This window comes from Lampetra fluviatilis, assembly GCF_964198595.1.
Source record: "Lampetra fluviatilis chromosome 45 unlocalized genomic scaffold, kcLamFluv1.1 SUPER_45_unloc_2, whole genome shotgun sequence".
Classification (NCBI taxonomy): domain Eukaryota; kingdom Metazoa; phylum Chordata; class Hyperoartia; order Petromyzontiformes; family Petromyzontidae; genus Lampetra; species Lampetra fluviatilis.
This window is the reverse complement of record NW_027620426.1, coordinates 19,126-42,163: the sequence shown is the minus strand read 5'-3', so window position 1 is coordinate 42,163 and position 23,038 is coordinate 19,126. Positions and strand designations below refer to the sequence as shown.

The 23,038-nt window shown below is 48.5% G+C and overlaps 2 protein-coding genes across 2 annotated transcripts in view; one reads left to right on the top strand and one right to left on the bottom strand.

Moving 5' to 3' along the window:
• Positions 1–821: 821 nt before the first annotated feature.
• Positions 822–23,038, bottom strand: part of LOC144953821 (tumor necrosis factor receptor superfamily member 23-like) — a 35,703-nt gene continuing 13,486 nt past the window's right edge. The window contains exons 2-7 of the mRNA XM_078884472.1: positions 8,860–8,941; positions 8,174–8,302; positions 7,923–8,027; positions 6,231–6,350; positions 5,455–5,497; positions 822–5,012 (exon numbers count right to left, since the gene is read on the bottom strand). Coding sequence (XP_078740598.1) covers positions 5,484–5,497; positions 6,231–6,350; positions 7,923–8,027; positions 8,174–8,302; positions 8,860–8,941 — 450 coding nt within the window. The 3' untranslated portion in view covers positions 822–5,012; positions 5,455–5,483. The remainder of the gene's footprint in view (positions 5,013–5,454; positions 5,498–6,230; positions 6,351–7,922; positions 8,028–8,173; positions 8,303–8,859; positions 8,942–23,038) is intronic.
• On the top strand, positions 11,255–22,664 carry LOC144953823 (uncharacterized). The gene is made up of 5 exons (XM_078884473.1): positions 11,255–11,349; positions 11,893–11,945; positions 14,805–14,939; positions 17,884–17,962; positions 22,570–22,664. The coding sequence occupies exons 1-5, from the start codon at positions 11,259–11,261 to the stop codon at positions 22,662–22,664; spliced, it is 453 nt and encodes a 150-aa protein (XP_078740599.1). The 5' UTR covers positions 11,255–11,258.

Here is a 23,038-nt window from a genome sequence, read left to right as displayed (position 1 = left end):
AGCGAGGTGGCTATCTTGAATGGTCGCAGCCGAGTGGATTCTTCAAATAGAAATATCTCGCAGTGGCCAAATAGTCTTAATCATCTAACTTAAAAAAAAACACTTATCATACTCTTCGGTTCTTTCAGAAAAGTCATGTAGGTATAAATTAAAATAAATCACGACGTTTCGGGCGCAACACAAGCGTCGTGATTTATTTTATTTTATACCTACGTGCCTTTACCGAAAGAACAGAAGAGTATGAATACGAAAGCTTCAAATCAAGATTGAAGCACTTATCAGTTATTATAGACCAATTCAAACCTTATTGGTCACCCCGTGCCCTTTATACATCTCAACGTTCATCCTACAAAGTTGCATCACAAGGGAGAAACACAATTAAATACACTTTTTTTTGCCCGTATTGGCACAGCTGTGCACCGTATGGACCCGAAAACTCAATTTCCCTGTACAAGAATACGGGTAAACCGCATGGGTTGAGAGCTATGCTTGATTTACATTGCCTGTGCATCGACTGTGTCCTCATCTGAGCTAGTAGTTGTGCACAATTGGCATTGCCAGATCTAGCCCTCCTCGAATCGATATCCGGACACTCCACGGAAGATGTTGGGGACATTTCGATTTAGATCTTTCGTGACTGCAGGGATTCATCTTCTTGGTTCTTTCGGTAAAGTCACGTAGAAGGGAAATAATAAAATAATAAAAATAAAACAATAAAATCATTCTCACGACGTTTCGGCCACAACGCAAGCAGCCGTCAGGTGAAGAACAGGTCTGTCAGAAAGACAGCATCTGAATGACAGACCTGTTCTTCACCTGAGGACCGCTGCTTGCGTTGTGGCCGAAACGTCGTGAGAATTGTATTTTATTATGTTTTATTTTTATAATTTCCCTTCTACGTGATTTTACCAAAAGAACCAAGAAGATGAATCCCTGCAGTCACGAAAGCTTTAAATCGAAATTGCTGAATGTGATACACGATGCGATACATTTTTTTTTAAATCTTGCACGCAAGCAATTACCATCTTCTAGAGAGCATCTGCCGACATTTAAATCATGCGACATTGACCATCACGTGAAGCGTTCGTGTTTTATCCATCACGATCGGGTTATCGCTCTCAAACAAAATACAGTAAGGCTCTCGATTATCCGCGCGTGCGGTTGATCCGATTTGCGAATGAACCGGCGCACACAGATTTTGACATAAATTACAATGTAAATATCGCGGATGAGGTTTTTTTTTTTGGATAAAAAAAAATTAACCCATAAAAACAACGTTTTTCACTATAAATCCTTTATATGCGTGCCATCGGTTTCATTTTATTATTCATTTCTGTTTTTCTTGAGTAAGAGTTTCATTTTTATCACATTGGTATTTTAAATTAAATATGAAAAAAAAAATTCCTAAAAAGTGTCAAATTTTGGAAAAAAAAATTCACGAAAATAAATTGTCACGTACGAGTCGGTGTGCAAAATGTCAACTCGATTGGATCACGGGAAGTGGGTTAAAAAACGATTTGCACGGTCGTAAGCGTGCAAGCAAGCAAGTGAACTTAATATAAAGGATTTAAAAATGTCTGGATTACAGGCAGACCTCGCTTAGCACCGCTACTCGCAAAGGTGTTTGTTCCTTACAGGAGAAGTGAGCGCGAGCCGAGATCGGCACTAACAGGGTGTCACTATACCGTTGTGAGTGTGGGGATTAGCGTGTTTCCAACGACATTATTTCTTAAGTGTGCGGCTTCAGTAGACCTCGCTTAGTGCTGCTACTCGACGCATTCGCTCATCGTTCCCGTGAGATGGGAGCGCTAACTGAAATCGGCGCTAATGGGGGGGGGGGGGGGTTGCAGGGTTGCTATAAACTAAACTATAAACTATTTCTTATTTTACCAAGTAAGGCACTACCGAGCTTTTTCAGAAGCGACCTGCCATAAGAAACGCTAGCAGCTCAACGAAGTGGCTTGTCATCACATGGAAATTTACAGTAGCCAAATAGTCTTAGTAACGCATGTTTATAAATGTGAAGGGAAAACCCAGAGGACCCGGAGAAAAATCCATGCGACTACCATGGGGAGAGAGACACACGCAAACTCCAAATATACAGCAGGTGTCATGGTCACGGGATCGAACCCACGACTTCCTACATACCAGGTGATGGAATTAACATCTTCCTAGCCACCGTGGCATCCATTGTGTACGTGGGGCATAGCGTTCCAACTTGGCGTTATTTATCTCGTACAAGCGATTTGTATACGAGGGCTTCGATGTGGGCTATCGGTAAGTGCCAATAATAATACAGGTAGGAAACTAATCTCATGAATAAGAATTGTTTTCATTATTATTACATATGTACTGTACTCTTATGTGCATTCTAACTGTACTAATACACAATCGCTACCACAAATCGTGATAATCAAATAGTGGTGGGGGTGGTAGTGGGGTTCTGGTTGGCTCTGAAGTCATGCCTCACTCTCTTTGGCTGAGTGAATGATGGGGGCCGGGGTGGGGGGGACGTTTCCTCGTTCGTAAGAGATTTGTAGATTTTTTTATTTCCTCGTCTTTTAGTTTCTTAAACATTATTGGTTTAAATAATCTCCAGGACAAAAGAGTGCTCGCAACGAATCGGTGTTCCACACGATTGCGCGATACGCGAGGGCTTGCCTGTATTCGATTTTTGTACATGCTTAGTTAACAGTTTCAGAAGCACCCTGGCCATCACAAATGATAGACAATCATCCAGCCAGATTTGATGTATTGATATTGATGTATTGATATGTATTGATACAGCAAATCTGGCTGTGACGGTCCCACCTGATGACGGAGACTTGTGTTGCCTCCGAAATGTCGTGATTTATTATTTTATTTTATTTCCATTGTTACTTTTATTCACTTTTAATTAAATTTTTTACCTACGTGACTTTACCGAAAAAACCTAAGAGTATCATCGTCAGGGTCGGGATCGAACCCGCGGGGACCTCCTGTATTCCAGGCGAGGCAGTTAACATCTCCGGGCCACACACCCTCTCCGAGTTCCCAGATTTAAAAAGGGGGAGAATGTTTTGACCTTAAATGTTGTGGCAGTGAGGCAACATGGCAACTGCAGACTGGATGCACACTGGGGCCGCAATAAGCTGCACGCCACCGATTTATTCAACTTCACCAGTTTTGGAGTCGTCATATTGAACGTTTGTTTCGGGTAGACCTTTAGAACTGCTCTTCGTGTTTGTAGTTTTTCCCTATTTTTAGCACGGTTTGGCTCCATACGCCGCCAAAGAAGTTCATCGTGGCTGTGTCCTTTAGACCAATCGTGGCCAATCAAATCCAAGTCGTCAGGGGGGCAAGTATAAAAAATCGATTATTATTAAAAAAAATTGTTTCTGTAAAACTGGAATGTTGAATAGCGAGGTTTTTATTTTTGTGCGATGTTCTGCTGGAAATCGATCAACGTGACGTCTTGCTAAAAGGTCGGTTTGTCCCTGCCCGCCCGCCCGCCACCTCCCGATTAGCGTGGTTGACTACATACGATGCCCAAATAAATTCAATGTACGCAAGGACTTATGCTAAGTTTCCCACAAAGTACGCCTCATTTTATAACTGCCCCTGATGGGAATGATGGTGGAGGGACTGCCCAGGGTCAATCCCACCCGCACGCCTGCATCCGCGCGTGCGACTTGCTAACCTGTGCACGCCCATTGCAGTTTCGGCGACACAAATATATTCCTGCATAGTAAAGGTATTTTTTTTTTGGATTATATCATGTTAAATATAAATGCTTGAACCCACTACCGCCACCACCGATCAACACACTGGCATTCAAGTGAGGGGGTTTGTGTCGTGTTAAACAGAACGCGGCCAATTTAGTTTACTTAGTTTGGTGCACTAAACCGGTTGTTGTGTGTGTTGGAGAGTAGTAAATGCACAACAACTTTTTACAATAAGAGTTAGCTGGTGTGTGACGTTTTACCAGTCATTACAACAACCAACAGCTTCATTGGGACATTTGCCAGAATTGTGTTGACACAACTAACCCCTTACCAATTGGCTGTCAGGTGGTGGCGGCGGTGTTTAACGAGACCACATTTATATTTACGCCATCTAACCCACGAAAAATTCCTTTATTACGAATGATATTTGTCGCGAAAGCCTCCTACATGTTGCTCCGATGTGCAACGGTGCTCATGCCGGTTTCACCTTCATTACGGCTGATCAGTACAGTTTAGCCCCATTGCCCTACCACCACAATGGTGAGTAGCTCGTGTAAACTGCGGCCTCTGTTTGCACATAGTCACTTTAAGATGTTTTCTTGTTCATTTTTTTGTTTGTTGCGGTTGCACCCGATTCAAGAGCCGAATGGCTCACAGGGCTATACCTAATAAATGAACTTTGAACTTTGCCTCAAGACGCGGTGGCTGGGAGACGTTTACTACCTTGCCTGGTATGCAAGAGGTCGTGGGTTCTATCCCGACCCCCTGACGCCTGCTGGTGTATATTTTTAATGCGTGTCTCTCACCCCGTGGTGGTCACATGGATTTTTTCCTCGCGGGTCCTCCGCTTTTTTTCCCTCCAACACCACGTAACACACCCACTCCAAAATGGTGCTTTGGTTCAGCTTCACAGCTAAAGAGAGATGTAAGTTTGTGCTTTCTCTTGTTTAGTTTATTCTGTGCAATACACCTCACCCTTTTAACCATCTTCGTCGTCATCATCATTTTTGGCGCATTTTTTAAGACCTTTCCGTTCAATTATTTCGTCAAACTTGTTCTGGCAGTCCTCGCTCAGCTTGTGCAAACGGCACTCATCCATAGCCTTTAGAAGGGCGGCACATGTGTCTTTCCTACCCATCACCTGCAACCACTCAAACAACATCTTGTAGTTTTGCTCCTCCACGTTTTTGTAGTCGTGCTGGATCCTTTCAATGACTCTTTCCGGAAGACCGGCGTTCCTCATCACGTTCACGAAGGCCACCGCTGAGCTGTCAGCGCGAGCCTTGTAGATTTCCATGAGGTGTTCCTCTGCAAAGGGGAAATGCGTTTGAGTGGGTGAAACTCTTGTCACAAACGTTATTGTCAAAAAATGGCCGCCTTTTTTTGTTGGGGGGCCGGTGGTAAGAGGTTCAGACGACCGAATCGAATGTTGAGAACTTGGCGATCCGCAATTTTTTTTTGGCCGTCCGCGAAATGAATTTGGAACTGCTGCATCAAGAGAGAAAGAGAAAGTGATGAGAGAGAGAGAGATAGAATGACGAGAGATAAAGCGATGAGAGCTAAAGCGATTAAATAAAGTCATCAGAAAAAGAGATGAGAGAGAGAACTTCTCTAAAGCTTTAGAAGGCATCTGACAGCCGTTGCGCGTACGATATTCATCGAGCCAACATTGGCGAAATTTGCTCTTCACACGAGCATCTCCAAAACGTGTCTCTTTCCGAATACCGACAAGTAAAAAAAATTTACTTACCCGTGACGGGTATGTTATATCTTGAATAGTCAGTTGGTTGCACCTGCGGGATAAAACGACGCACGAGAGCTGCGGTAAATCGAAACGATGCAGAGAAACATCGCCAGAACCGTTCTTACTAATCGGAGACGGTGGTGCACAAGCGACGATCTTGGGTCGTACGGCCGGTGTAGATGCAAAGCACACAACGACTACAATAATGTCACATGCAGGTGGTCAAGCCCAGCAGATAACCGCGTCAGGCATAGCAAGTGGAGTAGTATCATCATCGCCATGATGATGTCTAACTTCATATTTGTGGATCGGGGCGTTATTGCGTCATCAAATATTGTACTACGCTCCCTGCTCTGGATGACCAACGGTAGCCACACTACCACTGGAGAGTTTTTAATCTTCCATTTGTGCATCGGGTATCCGCGTCATCTGCTTCTGCTGCTGTTGTGGTTTGTGCAATTGGATTATGCCATTTAGGGGTGGGGAGCCCCAAATTTTATGACCTTTCTGAGTCAGTTAAACACCCACAGTAACGACATAAACTCATATCCACAAACGCGTAACGACTGCTACCGACACCAAGGCGATTTGCGACAAGTCTGCGCAGACTTGTAGTGTATCGTTTAATGTCTAGTGTATAGTGTAGTGTGTATAGTAGTTTAGTGTGTAGCAGTGCAGTGTATAGTGATTTAGTGTATAGTGTAATGTATAGCAGTGTAGTATGTATATTGAACTTCTTTTGCACCGTACGTAGCCAACCGCGCAAATCGGGAGGTACTTACCGCGTCTCCAGTATTTCCTCATCAGGAAATAACAAATCAGTGCTGCGACTAAAAGACACACGCCGCCAACAGCACCGCTGATGGCAATCAGGAGGTTGGCTCCATCAGATGCTTGGAAAACTGTGAAAAACGCACACACACATGCACAGAAAAACATGCCCGTTTAAAAAGGAGGGGCCATTTGTGAATCAGGCATTGTTGGGGCTGCACCAGCGTATGAAACCGTTCTCCATCTCGCCGCGGTGGCAAGGAGATGTTAACTCCCTCGCCTGGTATACAAGGAGTTGTGGATCCTATACCGACCTTGACGCTTGCTGTATATTTAGAGTTTACGTGTCTCTCCCCGTGGTCGCGTGGTTTTTTCCTCCGGGTCTAACTCCGGTTTTTCCCTCATGTTCACAGTATTTGACTGCTGCTAGAAAAACATGATGATAATATCAGCCACTTCGTTGGGCTATCACGTGTGATGGGCAGGTAGCTTCTGAAAAAAATCTGCATAGCTCAGTGGGCCTTACCTGGTAAAATATATTTTAGTCTATGGGTCTCTATCTCTATGGGTCTCTATGTATCTCTATGCATTTAGAGTATTTTGCTGCTGATATACATTTCGACGTGATGGTGATGATATCCACCACTTGGTTGAGCTGCTATCACATGTGATGGGCAGGTGCGCTTCTGAAAAATAGCTACACAGTGCAGTGGGGCCTTATACATGTGTAATGCGAGCGTAAATGGGGTTGTTACTAGGCTCTGGTCCAATCACACGGCCCGGGGTATTGGGGGGCGGAGCCTGGTCTGCGGGGCGTGTGGGAGGGGCCACCATTCACCTCAGCTCCAATGGGAAGCGAGGTGAATGGGGGCGGAGCCAGCGGGGTAGTATGGGAAGGTCGGATCTGACGATCCGGAAGGGGAGGAGTCAGGGTCACGTGGGGGGGGGGGGGGGAATGGATATAAGTGGGAGCCCGGAAGAGATCAGGGCAGTCGGGGAAGTTAAGAGGCTGAGCCACGTTGGGTGGTGAGGAAAGATCCGCGCCATCGGCCACGTGGCCGAAGGACCTCAGCACGCTGTCGGTCAGCGGTGTGCGGAGTGCGGGAGTGGAGGAGCTAACGGAGGAGCGTGCGCGGCACCCGAGAGGGAGCGTGCGCAGCACGCGGGAGGAGACGATGCTGGTCCGAGGAGGAGACAAGCGGGGTGCGGAGAAGAACCTAAATAAAGACAAGCGGAGACCAGCAGTGCCTGACGGAGACTTTTATTACACCTTTTTTACTGCTAACCCTACTCCTTCCCTTTGATGCTGCTAATCCTGCATAATACACGGGCATATTATGACTTTGAAACCCCCCCCTCCCACCTCCTACGCATTCCACAAGTAGTGACTAATCCCATATCTGCATTTCCCATAAATATGCAAAATTCCTCTTGATATGCAAATTTCTTTGTCAAGGCGCCCTTCCCCCTCTAACCCAGCTTAAATATATGCTGCCAAGCCTGGTGGTGTTCATTCAGACGCTGTCTTTCCGACAGACCTGTTCTTCACCTGAGGACGGCTGCTTGCGTTGTGGCCGAAACGTGAGAATTGTATTTTATTATGTTTTATTTTTATTATTTACATTCTACGGGACTTTACCGAAAGAACCAAGAAGAAAAAACACAATCACAATTTTAATTGGTAAATTATTCTGGGCTCTCACGTGATTTCTCCTGGCAGGGGTCGCCGTTTTTTGGTCGGTAGAATCCAGCATCGCAGACGCACTTCCTATTTTGTGTCGCTTTGCAATCTCGCTGGATGACTTCATCTGCCAGGAACAAAAAAGGGCATTTGTTCAGAAACGCAAGGACACAAGTGTGATGGAGGTGGTCGAGTTAGGTCAGATACTCTGCAGTCAGAATTTCATAATTGAGTGGGGCAAAATAACTTTCACCTCTCGGTACTGGAACTCACTTTGGCCGCAGACTGTGCAGGTTAAGCACCAGGGTTCTTGGTTGTCCCCATCAGTGTACTTGCCATCGCTGCAGGACAGGCAGTGGGCATACCCGCCCTCCGTTGAGCAGTCTTCAATCTTGAAGGTTCCTAGGAGATTGAGGCGAGTAGCATGAGGTACATCACCCCATGCAGATTTCGGGATTGGAGTGGTAAGTATGGTCCAGTAAATAAGTAACTTTTTACAGTAGGATATGGTTATGCAATTTCATATAGTAACCAACAATTTAAACACGAAAAAAACATACAAAACACCTGAAAGCAATGTTATGCAAGAATGTGCAAAACGAATCTATTTTAAAGAATTGTGTCATCTGGCGTTTTTATTAAATCTAGCGCCCCCTTCCCTCCCCCCCCGAAGCCACCATTTAATTGATGACCTGGCCACATGATGGACCAACGAAGTGGCTTATCTAGAAATGTATAAAGCAGCCAAATACTCAACACGTGACGTTGATTATAAATGTAAAGGGGAAAAACCGGAGGACCCGGAGAAAAATGCACGCGACCACGGGGAGAGAGACATGCCAACTCCAAATATACAGCTGGCGTCATGGTCGCAATGGAACCCACACCCTTCTGTATACAAGGTGAGGTAGCTTACATCTCCTAGCCACCGTGAGGCCCCAATAGAATAAGAAACTTACCGGCATCGCAGAGTAGACAGCACAGACCAGGACTCGCTCTGTATTGTCCCTGGGGACAATCAGCCTTCGTGCCTGAACACAACTGTGTACACACACAACAAAATGATGGCAATATTAATTCAATATATGTTAAATTCATCTTTGTCACTCAAAGAATAACATCGCAGTAAATTTCCTCCACAAAACAAATAAGCAGCCACTGCTAGTCCACGGTGACAGGACCGACGTTGGTTTCCGTATCTCGCGGAGGTGGCCAGGTGACTTGAGAGTTCAGAGATGCCGAGTGGGCACTGCCAAGATCCTTGGTTCTAATCTAGGCTCCAGCTACCTATGATTAAACTGGGGTTCTCTTAAACTGGGTCAGGGCTTGCTGAGAATCGGTTCGTGACAATTACATAACAATGCTCTCCAGGGATGCTATAACGACATGGCGTTCTACGGGAGGGTCGCGCTAAGCAAGGTCTGCCTGAATAACACATTCCTGTGGAGGGAGCTGGTAGGAACGTTCGGTTCAGTCAATGGCCAGGGTCAATGGCGTTTCGATTGCAACACAAGCAATCATCATCAGGTGTGATGAGGTGTGATGATGCTTGCTTGTGTTGCAATCGAAACGTCGTGAGAATTTTATTGTTTACCAAAAGAACCAAGAATATGCTTACACTACATTAACCCATTTCTACACCAGTCTTAGGCACACCCATCGCTATCTACACGGTCACTTCTTGCTAACCTGTTCCCCACTCTTATCTACGTTACACCTCACCTAACCTGCACATAGCAGCTCAGCTATCAGCAGCTTCTCCACACAGAGGCTTGCACACAGTAATTCTACATCTCCACCGCTGCCCCTGGAGCAGAGGTCGCAAACGGGTTTTGATTCCTTACCCGTACCCGGCCGCACCAGGGTCGCAAATGGGTACCTGTGAAGTATTGGAAATGACGGCAGGAAACTCCTTGACGGGTAACACACTTCTTTTATTAAATCTTCGCTTATCTCGATACAACGTGTAGTCTCTATTCTTCCGCGTACGGTCACCAGACACCGGTACAACTCGTAACCTCTGTTCTTCTTATAACACACCGTACTGAACTCGTGTAGACTCCAAGCCTCTGGCTACACACGCCTCACTCGTCTCGTGTAGACTCTTCTTGTGTAGACTCGTCTCGTGTAGACTCTTCTCGTGTAGACCCGTCTCGTGTAGACCCTACGCCTCTGGCTACACCCATATCACTCGTCTCGTGTAGACTCTAGGCCCCGGCTACACACTCGGCATGCTGACACTGCCTGCTCACACTACCCCCGCCTCTGGGTTACACAGAGTCCCGGTCCTCGCAGGACAGCGGGACTAGGTACCGCAGGGCCCTGGCTCTTCCTCCCGTCTTCAGTCTTCGCTGGTTACACTCTCCCCGTGCGCCTGTGCGCATCCCCTTATATAGTCGTTCCTCCCGGGAGACGGAGCGGATGCGGACCTCGATGCGAGCATCGCTTGTTAGTGAACCAATCACAACGCGCTATCTCTACGATCCTTTTTCCCCAACGCGTGTTTTCACTCACCAACCAATCACGCCGCGCTGCCACTCGATCACTCCCACACCAGCACGTCACCGGCACCCAGCCAATCAACACCACACAACCCGCGCTGACCCCTGATCCCTCACCGTCAGCGCGCGTCACCACCCACACATCCAATCACAACGCGCTGGCACCTGATCGCTACCCCAGCGCGTATCACTACACCTGTACCCGTACCCGAATGGGTACTCGTTCCCTACCCGTACCCTACCCGAAATGAGTGACAAACGGTGACTCACGGCCTACCCGTACCCGTACCCGGCCGAACCAGGGTTGAAAACGGGTATCGGGTACCCAATTGCGACCTCTGGGATGAAGCCATGTTGCAGGGGCGGGTGGGTTGATTCTAGGAACTTGAATTGTGAGAAGAGACAAGACGTTGGGAAATGAGTGACAAATGGTTACTCACCAGTGACTCACGGTCTACCCGTACCCGGCCACACCAGGGTCGCAAACGGCTACCCGTACCCGGCCGGGTACGGGTAGCCGGGTATCGGGTAGGGTACGGGTATCGGGTACCCGGTTGCGACCTCTGCCCTGGAGCGGCCGCGGCGAGATGTCTTCACTCAACGACGAACCCTGAGCTCGCGCACGCCCCAGCTTGCATCTCCCCGCTCATCCCGAGCCACTGCCGCCATCACCACCACCATCACCGCCACCATCACCACCACCATCACCGCCGCCATCACCACCACCATCACTGCCACCATCACTGCCACCATCGCCACCACCATCACTGCCACCATCACCGCCACCATCACCACCACCACTACGTCCACTGCGTGCGTGTGTAAAAGACAAGCACACGTGGGAAGCCGCGGGGACAATGAAATTCCGTGAGTGCGGCGTTGACCTCAAGTCCCACCCCTGCATGTTCATCATCTACGTGGAGGCGCTGGATGGCTCCCGAGTGCACGGTACCATCACCACCATCACTACCATCACCACTATCACTACCATCACCACCACTATCACCACCATCACTACTATCACCACCATTACTACCATCACTACCATTACTACCACCACCACTATTTCCACCATCACTACCATCACTACTATCACTACCATTACTACCACCACCACTATCGCCACTATCACTACCATCACCACCATCACCACCATTACCACCATTACCACCATCACTACCATCACCACCATCACCACCATCACTATCATCACCACCATCACCACTGCCACTTTCACTACCATCACGACTACCACCACGATCAATACCACCTCCACTATCACCACCACCACTATCAGTCTCTATGTATCTCTCTGTATCTATATGGGTCTCTATATGGGTATCTAAGAGTCTCCATATGGGTATATGGTCTCTGTGGTAAATTCAGTTATTGTTGCTGCCTTGTATCTCGGTTCCGTGCTCACGCCAACTGAAGGACGACCACCAATCTGGATTGTGATTTTTTTTTTCTTCCATTGGTAACTTTCTTCAGAGAACGGAACGGGCTCAGGAAATCTCGCATCTGCAGTCACCGACGATATCAGTGTGAGTGAGATGTGTGTGTCAGTGTGAGTGAGTGAGCTGTGTGTGAGTGTGAGTGAGTGAGCTGTGTGTGTGAGTGTGAGTGAGTGAGCTGTGAGTGTGAGTGAGTGAGCTGTGAGTGTGAGTGAGTGAGCTGTGAGTGTGAGTGTGTAGGGAGCGGTGGTGTCGTGGTTAATGCCACGATGCTGGCGACCCCGAGTTCAATTCCCGCACAAGGCCACCAACACCTGTGATAGCGATTATCCGAACCGGTTCCTGGGCCTCCCCTCAGGTCGACTCAGCCTCAAATGAGTACCTGGTGCAGTGGTGTAGTGTAGTAAACATCGCCACTGGGGAGACAAAGGCGGTCGGGCTTAGTGCTGGCCACCCACCCCCTCGTGTGCCGCAGTGCTGGCCATCATAGGCGCTGTGACTCATTAACAGCACTTGCCACGACAGTCTGTTAAGGCTATACGGGGGATTTTTGTTTTTTGTGTGACTTCCCTCGCGACAACGAGCGGAGCGCCGGGTGGCTTTAAACACAGCTAAGTTGGCACTGCAAGGGAGCACAGGTGATGCATCTTAGTTGACCCATGGCACCTGCAGGGCCTGTCCCGTGACCTCCTCCTCGTGCACTGAGCCTGACACAGCAGTAGAAACCATGACACCTGCATGGTCTGTCTCGTGACCTCCTCGTGCACCTAGCCTGGCACAACCCATGGGCACATGTAGGGTCTGTCCCGTGATCTCGTGCCAACGGGCGTTCGACACTTCACATGGCCTTAACGTGTACCTAGCCTGGCACAGGCGCCGTGGTGATGTCACCGCCACTTGGTGGCGAATGGCGGTTGTAGTTTCTTGCCCATCTCCGCCTTTTCGAATCGGAATTGCCAAATTGACGGATCGGTAATTTTTAAAAATAAATGTTTAACCAGCGCAAACATCAAAGGCAGCGTCACATAGCTCGGGGTTGGAGCTGTTACACATTATCGGGGGGTGGGGGGGGCATTTTATACCACAATGTGTGGTTAATGCAGACGTGTGTGTAGTGTATGTGTGCGGTGTATAGTAGTGTTGCGTATAGTGGTGTAGTGCAGTGCAGTGTGTAGTATTTATACACTACACTGCTATACACTACACAACTATACTAAATTTACAACTAATTTATTTAGAACTGATTTCGATTTAAAACTTTCGTGACTGCAGGGATTCATCTTCTTGGTTCTTTCGGTAAAGTCATCACGTAGAAGGGAAATAATAAAATAATAAAAATGAAACATTTTAAAATAATAAAACATACTAAAATAATAAAACATAATAAAATTATAAAAAGAAAACACAATAAAATTATAAAACATAATAAAATAATAAAAATAAAACATAATAAAATACAATTCTCATGACGTTTCGGCCACAACGCAAGCAGCCGTCCTCAGGTGAAGAACAGGTCTGTCATTCAGACGCTGTCTTTCCGACAGACCTGTTCTTCACCTGAGGACGGCTGCTTGCGTTGTGGCCGAAACATCGTGAGAATTATTTTATTATGTTTTATTTTTATTATTTTATTACTTCCCTTCTATTTATAACTGCTTTGTGTTTAGCTTGTTGGCCTTCCCCCGCACCTCAAATTTCTGCGGTTGGCTTATGTACGGTGCCAAATAAGTTAACTGTACGTACATGATAGTGGTGGTGGTGGTGATGATGATGGTGGTGGCGGTGATGTTAATGATGTTACCGTCTGGAACGCTCTTCCCATTAGATTTTAGGAAACCGCTGGGGAGCTATGATGCACTTTTAAATCATCATCTAGGACTGACAAACTAATTTATCTAGAACTGTTTGTTGTTGTGGTTAGTTTGTTGTTATTACCACCTACACCTCCGGTTAGCACATTTGACTAAGTATGGTGCCAAAGAAGTTCAAGACACATCCACCCACTTAACCACCCACTCACTCACCCACACACCTACTCACCCACTCACCCACCTACCCACTCACCCACCTACTCACACACTCACCCACCCATTCATCCACCTAGTCACTCAGCCACTCACCCACACACTCACTCACCTACTCACACACTCACCCACCCATTCATCCACCTACTCACTCACCCACCTACTCACACACTCACCCACCCATCCATCCACCTACTCACTCAGCCACTCACCTACCTACTCACACACTCACCCACCCATCCATCCACCTACTCACTCACCCACTCACCCACCTACTCACACACTCACCCACCCATTCACCCACCTACTCAGCCACTCACCCACACACTCACCCACTCACCCACCCATTCATCCACCTATTCACTCACCCACCCATTCATCCACCTACTCACTCACCCACTCACCCACCTACTCACACACTCACCCACCCATTCACCTAGTCACTCAGCCACTCACTCACCCACTCACCCACCTACTCACACACTCACCCACCCATCCATTCACCTAGTCACTCAGCCACTCACCCACACACTCACTCACCCATCCATCCACCTACTCACTCACCCACTCACCCACCTACTCACACACTCACCCACCCATTCACCTAGTCACTCAGCCACTTACTCACCCACTCACCCACCTACTCACACACTCACCCACCCATCCATTCACCTAGTCACTCAGCCACTCACCCACACACCCACCCACCCACTCACCCACCGACTCACTCAGCCACTCACCCACACACTCACCCACACACTCACCCACACACTCACCCACTCACCCACCCACTCACCCACCCACACACTCACCCACACACCTGCGGTTAGCACGGTTGGCTACGTACATGCACCAAAATGTTCAACGTACACACACACACACGTACGTCGATAATGTATTAAGTTCGTTCTGCTTTTTGCTTCAGGAGACGGACTGTCTTGAAGAGGAGTCTGATGATGATGATGAGGAGGAGGATGACGAGGAGATGCAACGTGAATTGAAACGAAGGAGGAGTGATGAACATGATGACGAGGATGATGACAATGGCAGAGCTTTAACGGTTGGTACAACCTTCACCATCAGCCACGTCAAAGTGATAAGCAACGTGAATTCAAACGGAGGAGCAATGATGATGATGATGGGTGCCATGGTGGCTAAGAGATGTTAAGGCGGCGTTGAAGGTGGTGGTGATAGTGGCGGTGGCGATGGTGGCGGTGAAAACCGACAGGTCAGGAAACATAACCCGTCACCACCCGACACAGCCAACTAGTAAGGGTTGTCACATGAACAGAACGTGCCAAATCGTCACTAATACAGCACTAGTGTAGAGTAGTGTATAGTGTAGTGTATAGTAGTGTAGTGTATAGTGTAGTGTATAGTCTAGTGTAGTGTATGGTGTAGTGTATAGTGTAGTGTATAGTAGTGTATACTGTAGTGTATAGTGTAGTGTATGGTGTAGTGTATAGTAGTGTAGTGTATACTGTAGTGTATAGTAGTGTATAGTGTAGTGTATAGTGGTGTAGTGTATAGTAGTGTAGTGTGTAGTGTAGTGTATAATGTAGTGTATAGTAGTGTATAGTAGTGTAGTGTATAGTATACTAGTACATCACACCAGTATGTTGGAGAGCCAAGCCACAACATTCACAATCTGAGCGCGACGTTTCGCCAGTAATTACAACCAGCTTCATCAGGCGATAGCCAGATTTGTGGAGAAGTCTCTTGCTGTTTCGTTCCTTATATCGAGGCGTAGATGTGGTGACCACGATTCTACGCTCTTGCGCAAAGTGGAGGGCGGGGAGATTACTGAGTCAACGTACATAGTGCGTGTGCATGATGCGAGCCCTTTGATGTTGTCCTCCCTGTTTATTGTGAGTATTAAAATAGCCGTACAAACGTTAATCCCTATTGAAGTGCGCTGCCCTTTATAAGGCAGCATATGTCTACACTACCGCTCTCTCTTACAAACAAGAGGCATCCATTTCTGATGTTCCCCACACATCACACAATGGTGTGTGTTGTCGATAGTGAAACCAAACTCGTGACTAGCCCCACCAGGATTTCCCCTTCACGCTGTGTTCACAAAGAACACACATCCCCCCCCATCTCATGCCTCTTAACAAGCTGTTACTGAGTAGCGAGTTACAACAGCACCAGGGGCGGAATGGCCACCGCCCATACAAAGACACATACACAGAGATACATACAAATACACAGATACACACAGATAGAGAGATATACACAGATATACATACAAATACACAAATACACACGGAGATACATACAGATACGGTGAGGCACATACAGAGATACATACAAATACACAGATACACACGGAGATACACACGGATACAGAGAGGTACATACAGAGATGCACAGATACAGAGAGACACACACGGAGATACATACACAAATACATAATAGATACATACAGATAAATACACACAGATATACAGATACAGAGAGATACGCACACATACACACAGATGCACACATACACAGATGCACACATACAAAACATACAAAGATCTCCCATATAAAGACTCCAACAGACTGCAGGGGAAAGTGCTGTTAGTGAATAGCCGTGCCTATGAAGGCTACCGGCACTGTGGCACACACAGAGGGTGAGTGGCCAGCACCACGCCCGTCCAGCCGCATAAAGTGTGCTGTGCACTTTTCAATCGAGATTGAAACTCGTTTCTTTAGAACTGACGCTTGTTGTTGTGGTTGTAGTCTGTTGTCTTCCCCCTCGCACTTCTGATTTAGCGCGGTTGGCTACGCACGGTTCAACGTACACCAACCCACCCATTCAGTCACTCATTCACCCACCAATCCATTCACCCATTCATTCACCCATTCATTCACCCATTCATTCACCCATTCATTCACCCATTCATTCACCCATTCATTCACCCATTCATTCACCCATTCATTCACCCATTCATTCACCCATTCATTCACCCATTCATTCACCCATTCATTCACCCACCCACCCATTCACTCACCCATTCACCCACCCACTCGCTCACCCACTCAGCCATTCACCCACCCACTTATTCACCCACCCACTTATTCACCCACCCACTCATTCACCCACCCACTCATTCACCCACCCACTCATTCACCCACCCACTCATTCACCCACCCACTCATTCACCCACCCACCCACTCAATTCACCAACCCACTTATTCACCCACCCACTCATTCACCCACCCACTCATTCACCCACCCAAACCACCCACTCATTCACCCACCCATTCACCCACCCACTCATTCACCCACCCACTCATTCACCCACCCATTCACCCACCCACTCGCTCACCCACCCACTTATTCACCAACCCACTTATACACCCACCCACTCATTCACCCACCCATTCACTCACCCATTCACCCACCCACTCACCCATTCACCCACCCACTCACCCATTCACCCACCCACTTATTCACCCACCCACTCAGTCACCCACCCACCCACTCAATTCACCCACCCACTCAATTCACCAACCCACTTATTCACCCACCCACTTATTCACCCACCCACTTATTCACCCACCCACTCATTCACCCACCCACTCATTCACCCACCCATTCACCCACCCACCCACTCATTCACCCACCCATTCATTCACCCACCCACCCACTCATTCACCCACCCACCCACCCACTCATTCACCCACCTATTCACCAACCCACCCACCCACTCATTCATCCACCCACCCATTCACCCACTCACCCACCCATTCACCCACCCACCCACTCACCCACCCACTCACCCACCCATTCACCCACCCATTCACCCACCAACCCACTCACCCACCCACTCACCCACCCACTGACCCACACACCTATGACTAGCCACCTACGTAACGTTCTCACCCTGTGACCCCTACCGGCCCATCTGTGAACAAAGAGCTTTATAACTCTTTGGATTCCTCCACCTCGCAGTCTACACACTGATCCTGAAGATTCCGTCACTGCGTTCGTTCCCCCCATTCCTCAGCAGGGGAGTGACTCATCACGAGCCTCGGAACTCCACTCCACAGGGAGCGAGAGGAGGAGTGGACAGGAGACGTTCGCACACGGTGAGTGAGCGTCAGTAGGTACGGTGTGGTGTATAGTAGTGTAGTGCACAGTAGTGTATAGTAGTGTAGTGCATAGTAGTGTATAGTAGATTATGTATGTTGAACTTCTTTGGCACCGTACAGAGCCATCCGTGCTAATCGGAGGTGGCTGAGTGAGTGGGTGGCTGAGTGAATGAGTGTGTGGCTGAGTGAATGAGTGTGTGGGTGAGTGTCTGGGTGAGTTGAGTGGGTGAGTGTGTGGGTGAGTGTGTGAGTGAGTGTTGCGGCTGGGTGAGTATGAGAGGTGGCTGAGTGAGTGGGTGAGTGAGTGGGTGAGTGTGTGAGTGAGTGTGCGGCTGGGTGAGTGTGAGAGGTGGCTGAGTGAGTGGGTGAGTGAGTGTGTGGGTGAGTGTGTGGGTGAATGTGTGGGTGAGTTGAGTGGGTGAGTGTATACATATTCTGAACTCTCTGACCCCACCCCGACTGGAACATCTATGAACCAAAAAACATGTTCATGGATATCTGTGTTAGCAGATGGCCATGCCACTGCCACTGCTGCTGCTGCTGCAATCTCCACTCAACGCAGTGACAGGGACGGATGGCACGGACGCTCCGAGATTGTCACGGAACCAGCCAAGGATGGTGCTGATGGTGCTGATGGTGGTGATGGTGTTGATGGTGCTGATGGTGGTGATGATCTTAAAGCCGTAAGCCAGCTAGGAATATGGGCCAGAGCCATTTTTGGGTAAGGATTATGGTGATGATGATAACAACAATGATGGTGGTGATGGTGGTCACGGTCGTGGTGATGGTGATAGCAATGATGGTGGTGGTGCTGGTAATGACGGTGCTGGTGATGGTGGTGGTGATGGTGCTGGTGCTAGTGATGATGCTGGTGATGACGGTGCTGGTGATGGTGGTGATGGTGCTGATGATGGTGATGGTGGTGATGATGGTGATGATGATGGTGATGATGATGCTGGTGATGGTGGTGGTGATGATGGTGCTGGTGATGATGGTGATGGTGATGATGGTGATGATGGTGGTGGTGACGGTGGTGACGGTGGTGGTGGTGATGGTGATGATGATGGTGGTGGTGACGGTGATGATGGTGGTGGTGCTGGTGATGACGGTGCTGGTAATGACGGTGCTGGGGATGGTGGTGATGGTGCTAGTGATGATGGTGATGATGATGCTGGTGATGGTGATGACGGTGATGGTGCTGATGATGGTGATGGTGCTGATGATGGTGATGATGATGCTGGTGATGATGCTGGTGATGATGGTGCTGGTGATGGTGATGGTGATGATGATGGTGGTGGTGACGGTGATGATGGTGGTGGTGCTGGTGATGACGGTGCTGGTAATGACGGTGCTGGTGATGGTGGTGATGGTGCTAGTGATGATGGTGATGATGATGCTGGTGATGGTGATGACGGTGATGGTGCTGATGATGGTGATGGTGCTGATGATGGTGATGATGATGCTGGTGATGATGCTGGTGATGATGGTGCTGGTGATGGTGATGGTGCTGATGATGATGGTGGATCCTCAGATGGCTCCTTCCTCACAATTGGGGTGATGGCTTTGCAGATTGTGTAGTCAGAATATCCATTCTAGATTTGAAGCTTTCGTGACTGCAAAGATTCATATTCTTAGGTTTTTTCGATAAAGTCATGTAAGTAAAAAATTAAAATTAATAAAAGTAAAAATAAAATAATAAAAATCACGACGTTTTGGAGGCAACACAAGCATCCGTCTTCAGGTGGAACCGTCACAGCACGATTGCTGTATCAAGTGATACAGCAATTGCCATATCAAGTGATACAGCAATCGTACTTTTATTAATTTTTTAACTACGTGACTTTACCAAAAAAACTTAAGAATCAGAATATCCATTTGCCTTGAGAGCTTGGTGTACGTGTTTGCTGTGCCTATCTTCCGGGCATAACTGCTACTTGTTTGTATCTAGATTTGAAGCTTTCGTGACTGCAGGGATTCATATTCTTGGTTCTTTCGGTAAAGTCACGTGGGTAGAAAATAAAACAAAATAAATCACGACGTTTCGGACACAACACAAGCTCATGTCATCAGGTAGTTTACTTTAGTCTATGGGTCTATCTGGGTCTCTGTGTCTCTGCATTTCTGTGGGTCTCTATGGGTCTGTATGTATTTTCATGATTCTCTGTCTCCCAACGGTTATCTAGGTATCTCTGTGGGTCTCTATGTATCTCTCTGGGTCTGTATGTATCTCCATGCCTCTCTATGTACAGTATCTCTACGTGTCTCTTAAGGGTATCTAGGTATCTCTACGCGTTCTAAGTATTTGGTTACTGCTATGAATGTCAACGTGATGATGATATCAGCCACTCGATTGAGCTGCTAACATTGAGTGTTGATGGCCAGGTGGCTGCTTCTGATAAAGACCTACACAGCTACTCAGTGAGGCCTTACACCTGGTACAAATAACACATTCCTACTGCGGAGGGAGCTGGTAGGAACGTTGGGTTACTCGGTCAATGGCCTGCAGGGTCAATGGCAAGGGCGTGGTGTATTCCGCAAATATGCCCGACTGTGAGGGCGGGCACAAGCCGGCGTGAGTAGGTTAAACGTTGAGTTTTATAAGGGCACCACGGGGTGACCAGCCCCTCCCCACCCAGCACCACCCCACCCTCCCCTTCCCACCCAGCCCCTCCCTCCCCACCCAGCCCCTCCCCACCCTAACCACCCAGCCGCTCCCCACCCTCCCCACCCTCCCCTCCCCACCCTCCCCTCTCCACCCAGCCCCACCCCTCACATTTTTGGATGCACGACGGACGGACACAATAATCCCCTGTGGGCTGGTGTAACCAGGAGGTTCCTACCAGTATAAAACAAAGTTTAGTTTTAGTAGTGGCTGATGTCATCGTGCGGACATAGCAGCAGCCAAATACTGTACGTGTGTGTGTGGTGTCTTGTTAATCACTCGGACTGACACGTTGTAACAAGTCGCCTGCTTACACTTTTTTCGATTTAAAGCTTTCGCGGCTGCAGGGATTCAAATTCTTGGTTTTTCGGTAAAGTTTATCACGTAGAAGGGAAATAATAAAACAATAAAATTCTCACGACGTTTCGATTGCAACACAAGCAATCATCATCAGGTGTGATCAGGTGTGATGCTGATGGCTTGTGTTGCAATCGAAACGTCGTGAGAATTTTATTGTTTACCGAAAGAACCAAGAATATGCTTACACTTTATTAACCCATTTCTGCACCAGTCGTAGGCACACCTATCGCTATCGAAACGGTCACTTCTTGCTAACCTGTTCCCCACTCTTATCTACGTTACACCTCACCTAACCTACACATAGCAGCTCAGCTATCAGCAGCTTCTCCACACAGAGGCTTTGCACACAGCAATTCTACATCTCCACCGCTGTCCCTGGAGCAGAGGTCGCAAACGGGTTTTGATTCCTTACCCGTACCGTACCCGGCCGGGTTTCGGGTAGGGTACGAGTATCGGGCAGAGGTGTGGACTCGAGTCATGTGACTTGGACTCGAGTCAGACTCGAGTCATGTGACTTGGACTCGAGTCAGACTCGAGTCATGAATTTGATGACTTGCGACTCGACTTGGACTTGCATAACAATGACTTTGTCCCACCTATGAGATGTGGACTCGAGTCATGTGACTTGGACTCGAGTCAGACTCGAGTCATGAATTTGATGACTTGCGACTCGACTTGGACTTGCATAACAATGACTTTGTCCCACCTCTGGTATCGGGTACCCGATTGCGACCTCTGGGATGAAGCCATGTTGCAGGCGCGGTTGGGTTGATTCTAGGAACTTGAATTGTGAGAAGAGACAAGACGTTGGGAAATGAGTGACAAACGGTGACTCACCAGTGACTCACGGTCTACCCGTACCCGGCCGCACCAGGGTCGCAAACGGGTACCCGTACCCGGCCGGGTACGGGTAGCCGGGTATCGGGTAGGGTACGGGTAATCGGGTACCCGGTTGCGACCTCTGACCTGGAGCGGCCGCGGCGAGATGTCTTCACTCAGCGACTAACCCTGAGCTCGCGCACGCCCCAGCTTGCATCTCCCCGCTCATGCCGAGGCCTGAAGTGCTTCCTCTCAATCTGCCGATAAGCCGTCGCCAGTTGGCCCCATCAATCATCCTCTTTGGCAGCAACCTCAGGTCGCATTCCATGTACCCGCTCGACCTCGGTTGCACCGTGTTTCTCTCGTTAATTAGATGGCGGTTTGCTCGCGCAACTCCATGTTGCACGCACAACTCCATGTTGCATGCGTGCACCTGCTTAGCCCTCAAATGCTCTCGGTCGACTGCGTGCGCACCGCGTATTTTACCGCACTACACACATGTATAGGAGACTCATAGAGAGACCCAGATCCCCATATAGAGACCCAGAGACCCATATAGATACATAGAGACCCATATAGATAGACCTATAGACACACACAGAGACCCACAGATATACACAGAGACACACAGAGACCCACAGACCAAACTAAACTGAGCTACGCAGCGCTACGAGTGGAGACAATCGTCATCATCATCACGAGGATGTTGACGCTGCTGTTTCTAAGTTTGTGTCGGTCTTTTCATGCTGCCGCTTGCTGCTAGCGCCTCCCGATCTGCATCAGACGCTGACTCCCAAACCTCCCGGCGTCTTCTTTAGCAGACTCCTCAAGCTGCCGCTGAAGCTGTTTGGATACTGAGGGGGGAGACGCGCAACCCGGGGGAGGGGGTAGATCATCATCGGTGGAGTCGAGGAATCTACCGGAGCGTGCGTGTGTGAGTGTGCGTGGGTGTGTACGCGTGAGTGCGTGAGTGTGTGAGCATCTGGACATGCGTGAGTACATGCGGATGGATGCGTGCGGGTGCGTGCGTGCGTGGGGGCATGTGTGAGCATGTGAGTGCGTATGAGTGCGGGCGCGTGGGTGTGTGCGTGGGTGTGTACGCATGAGTGTGTGAGCATGTGAGTGTGTGAGCGTGCGAGCGTGTGAGTGTGTGGGAGTGCGGGCGTGCGGAAGCGTGGGTGTGTGAGCATCTGGACATGCGTGAGCATGGGTGCGGCTGTGTACATGCGGAT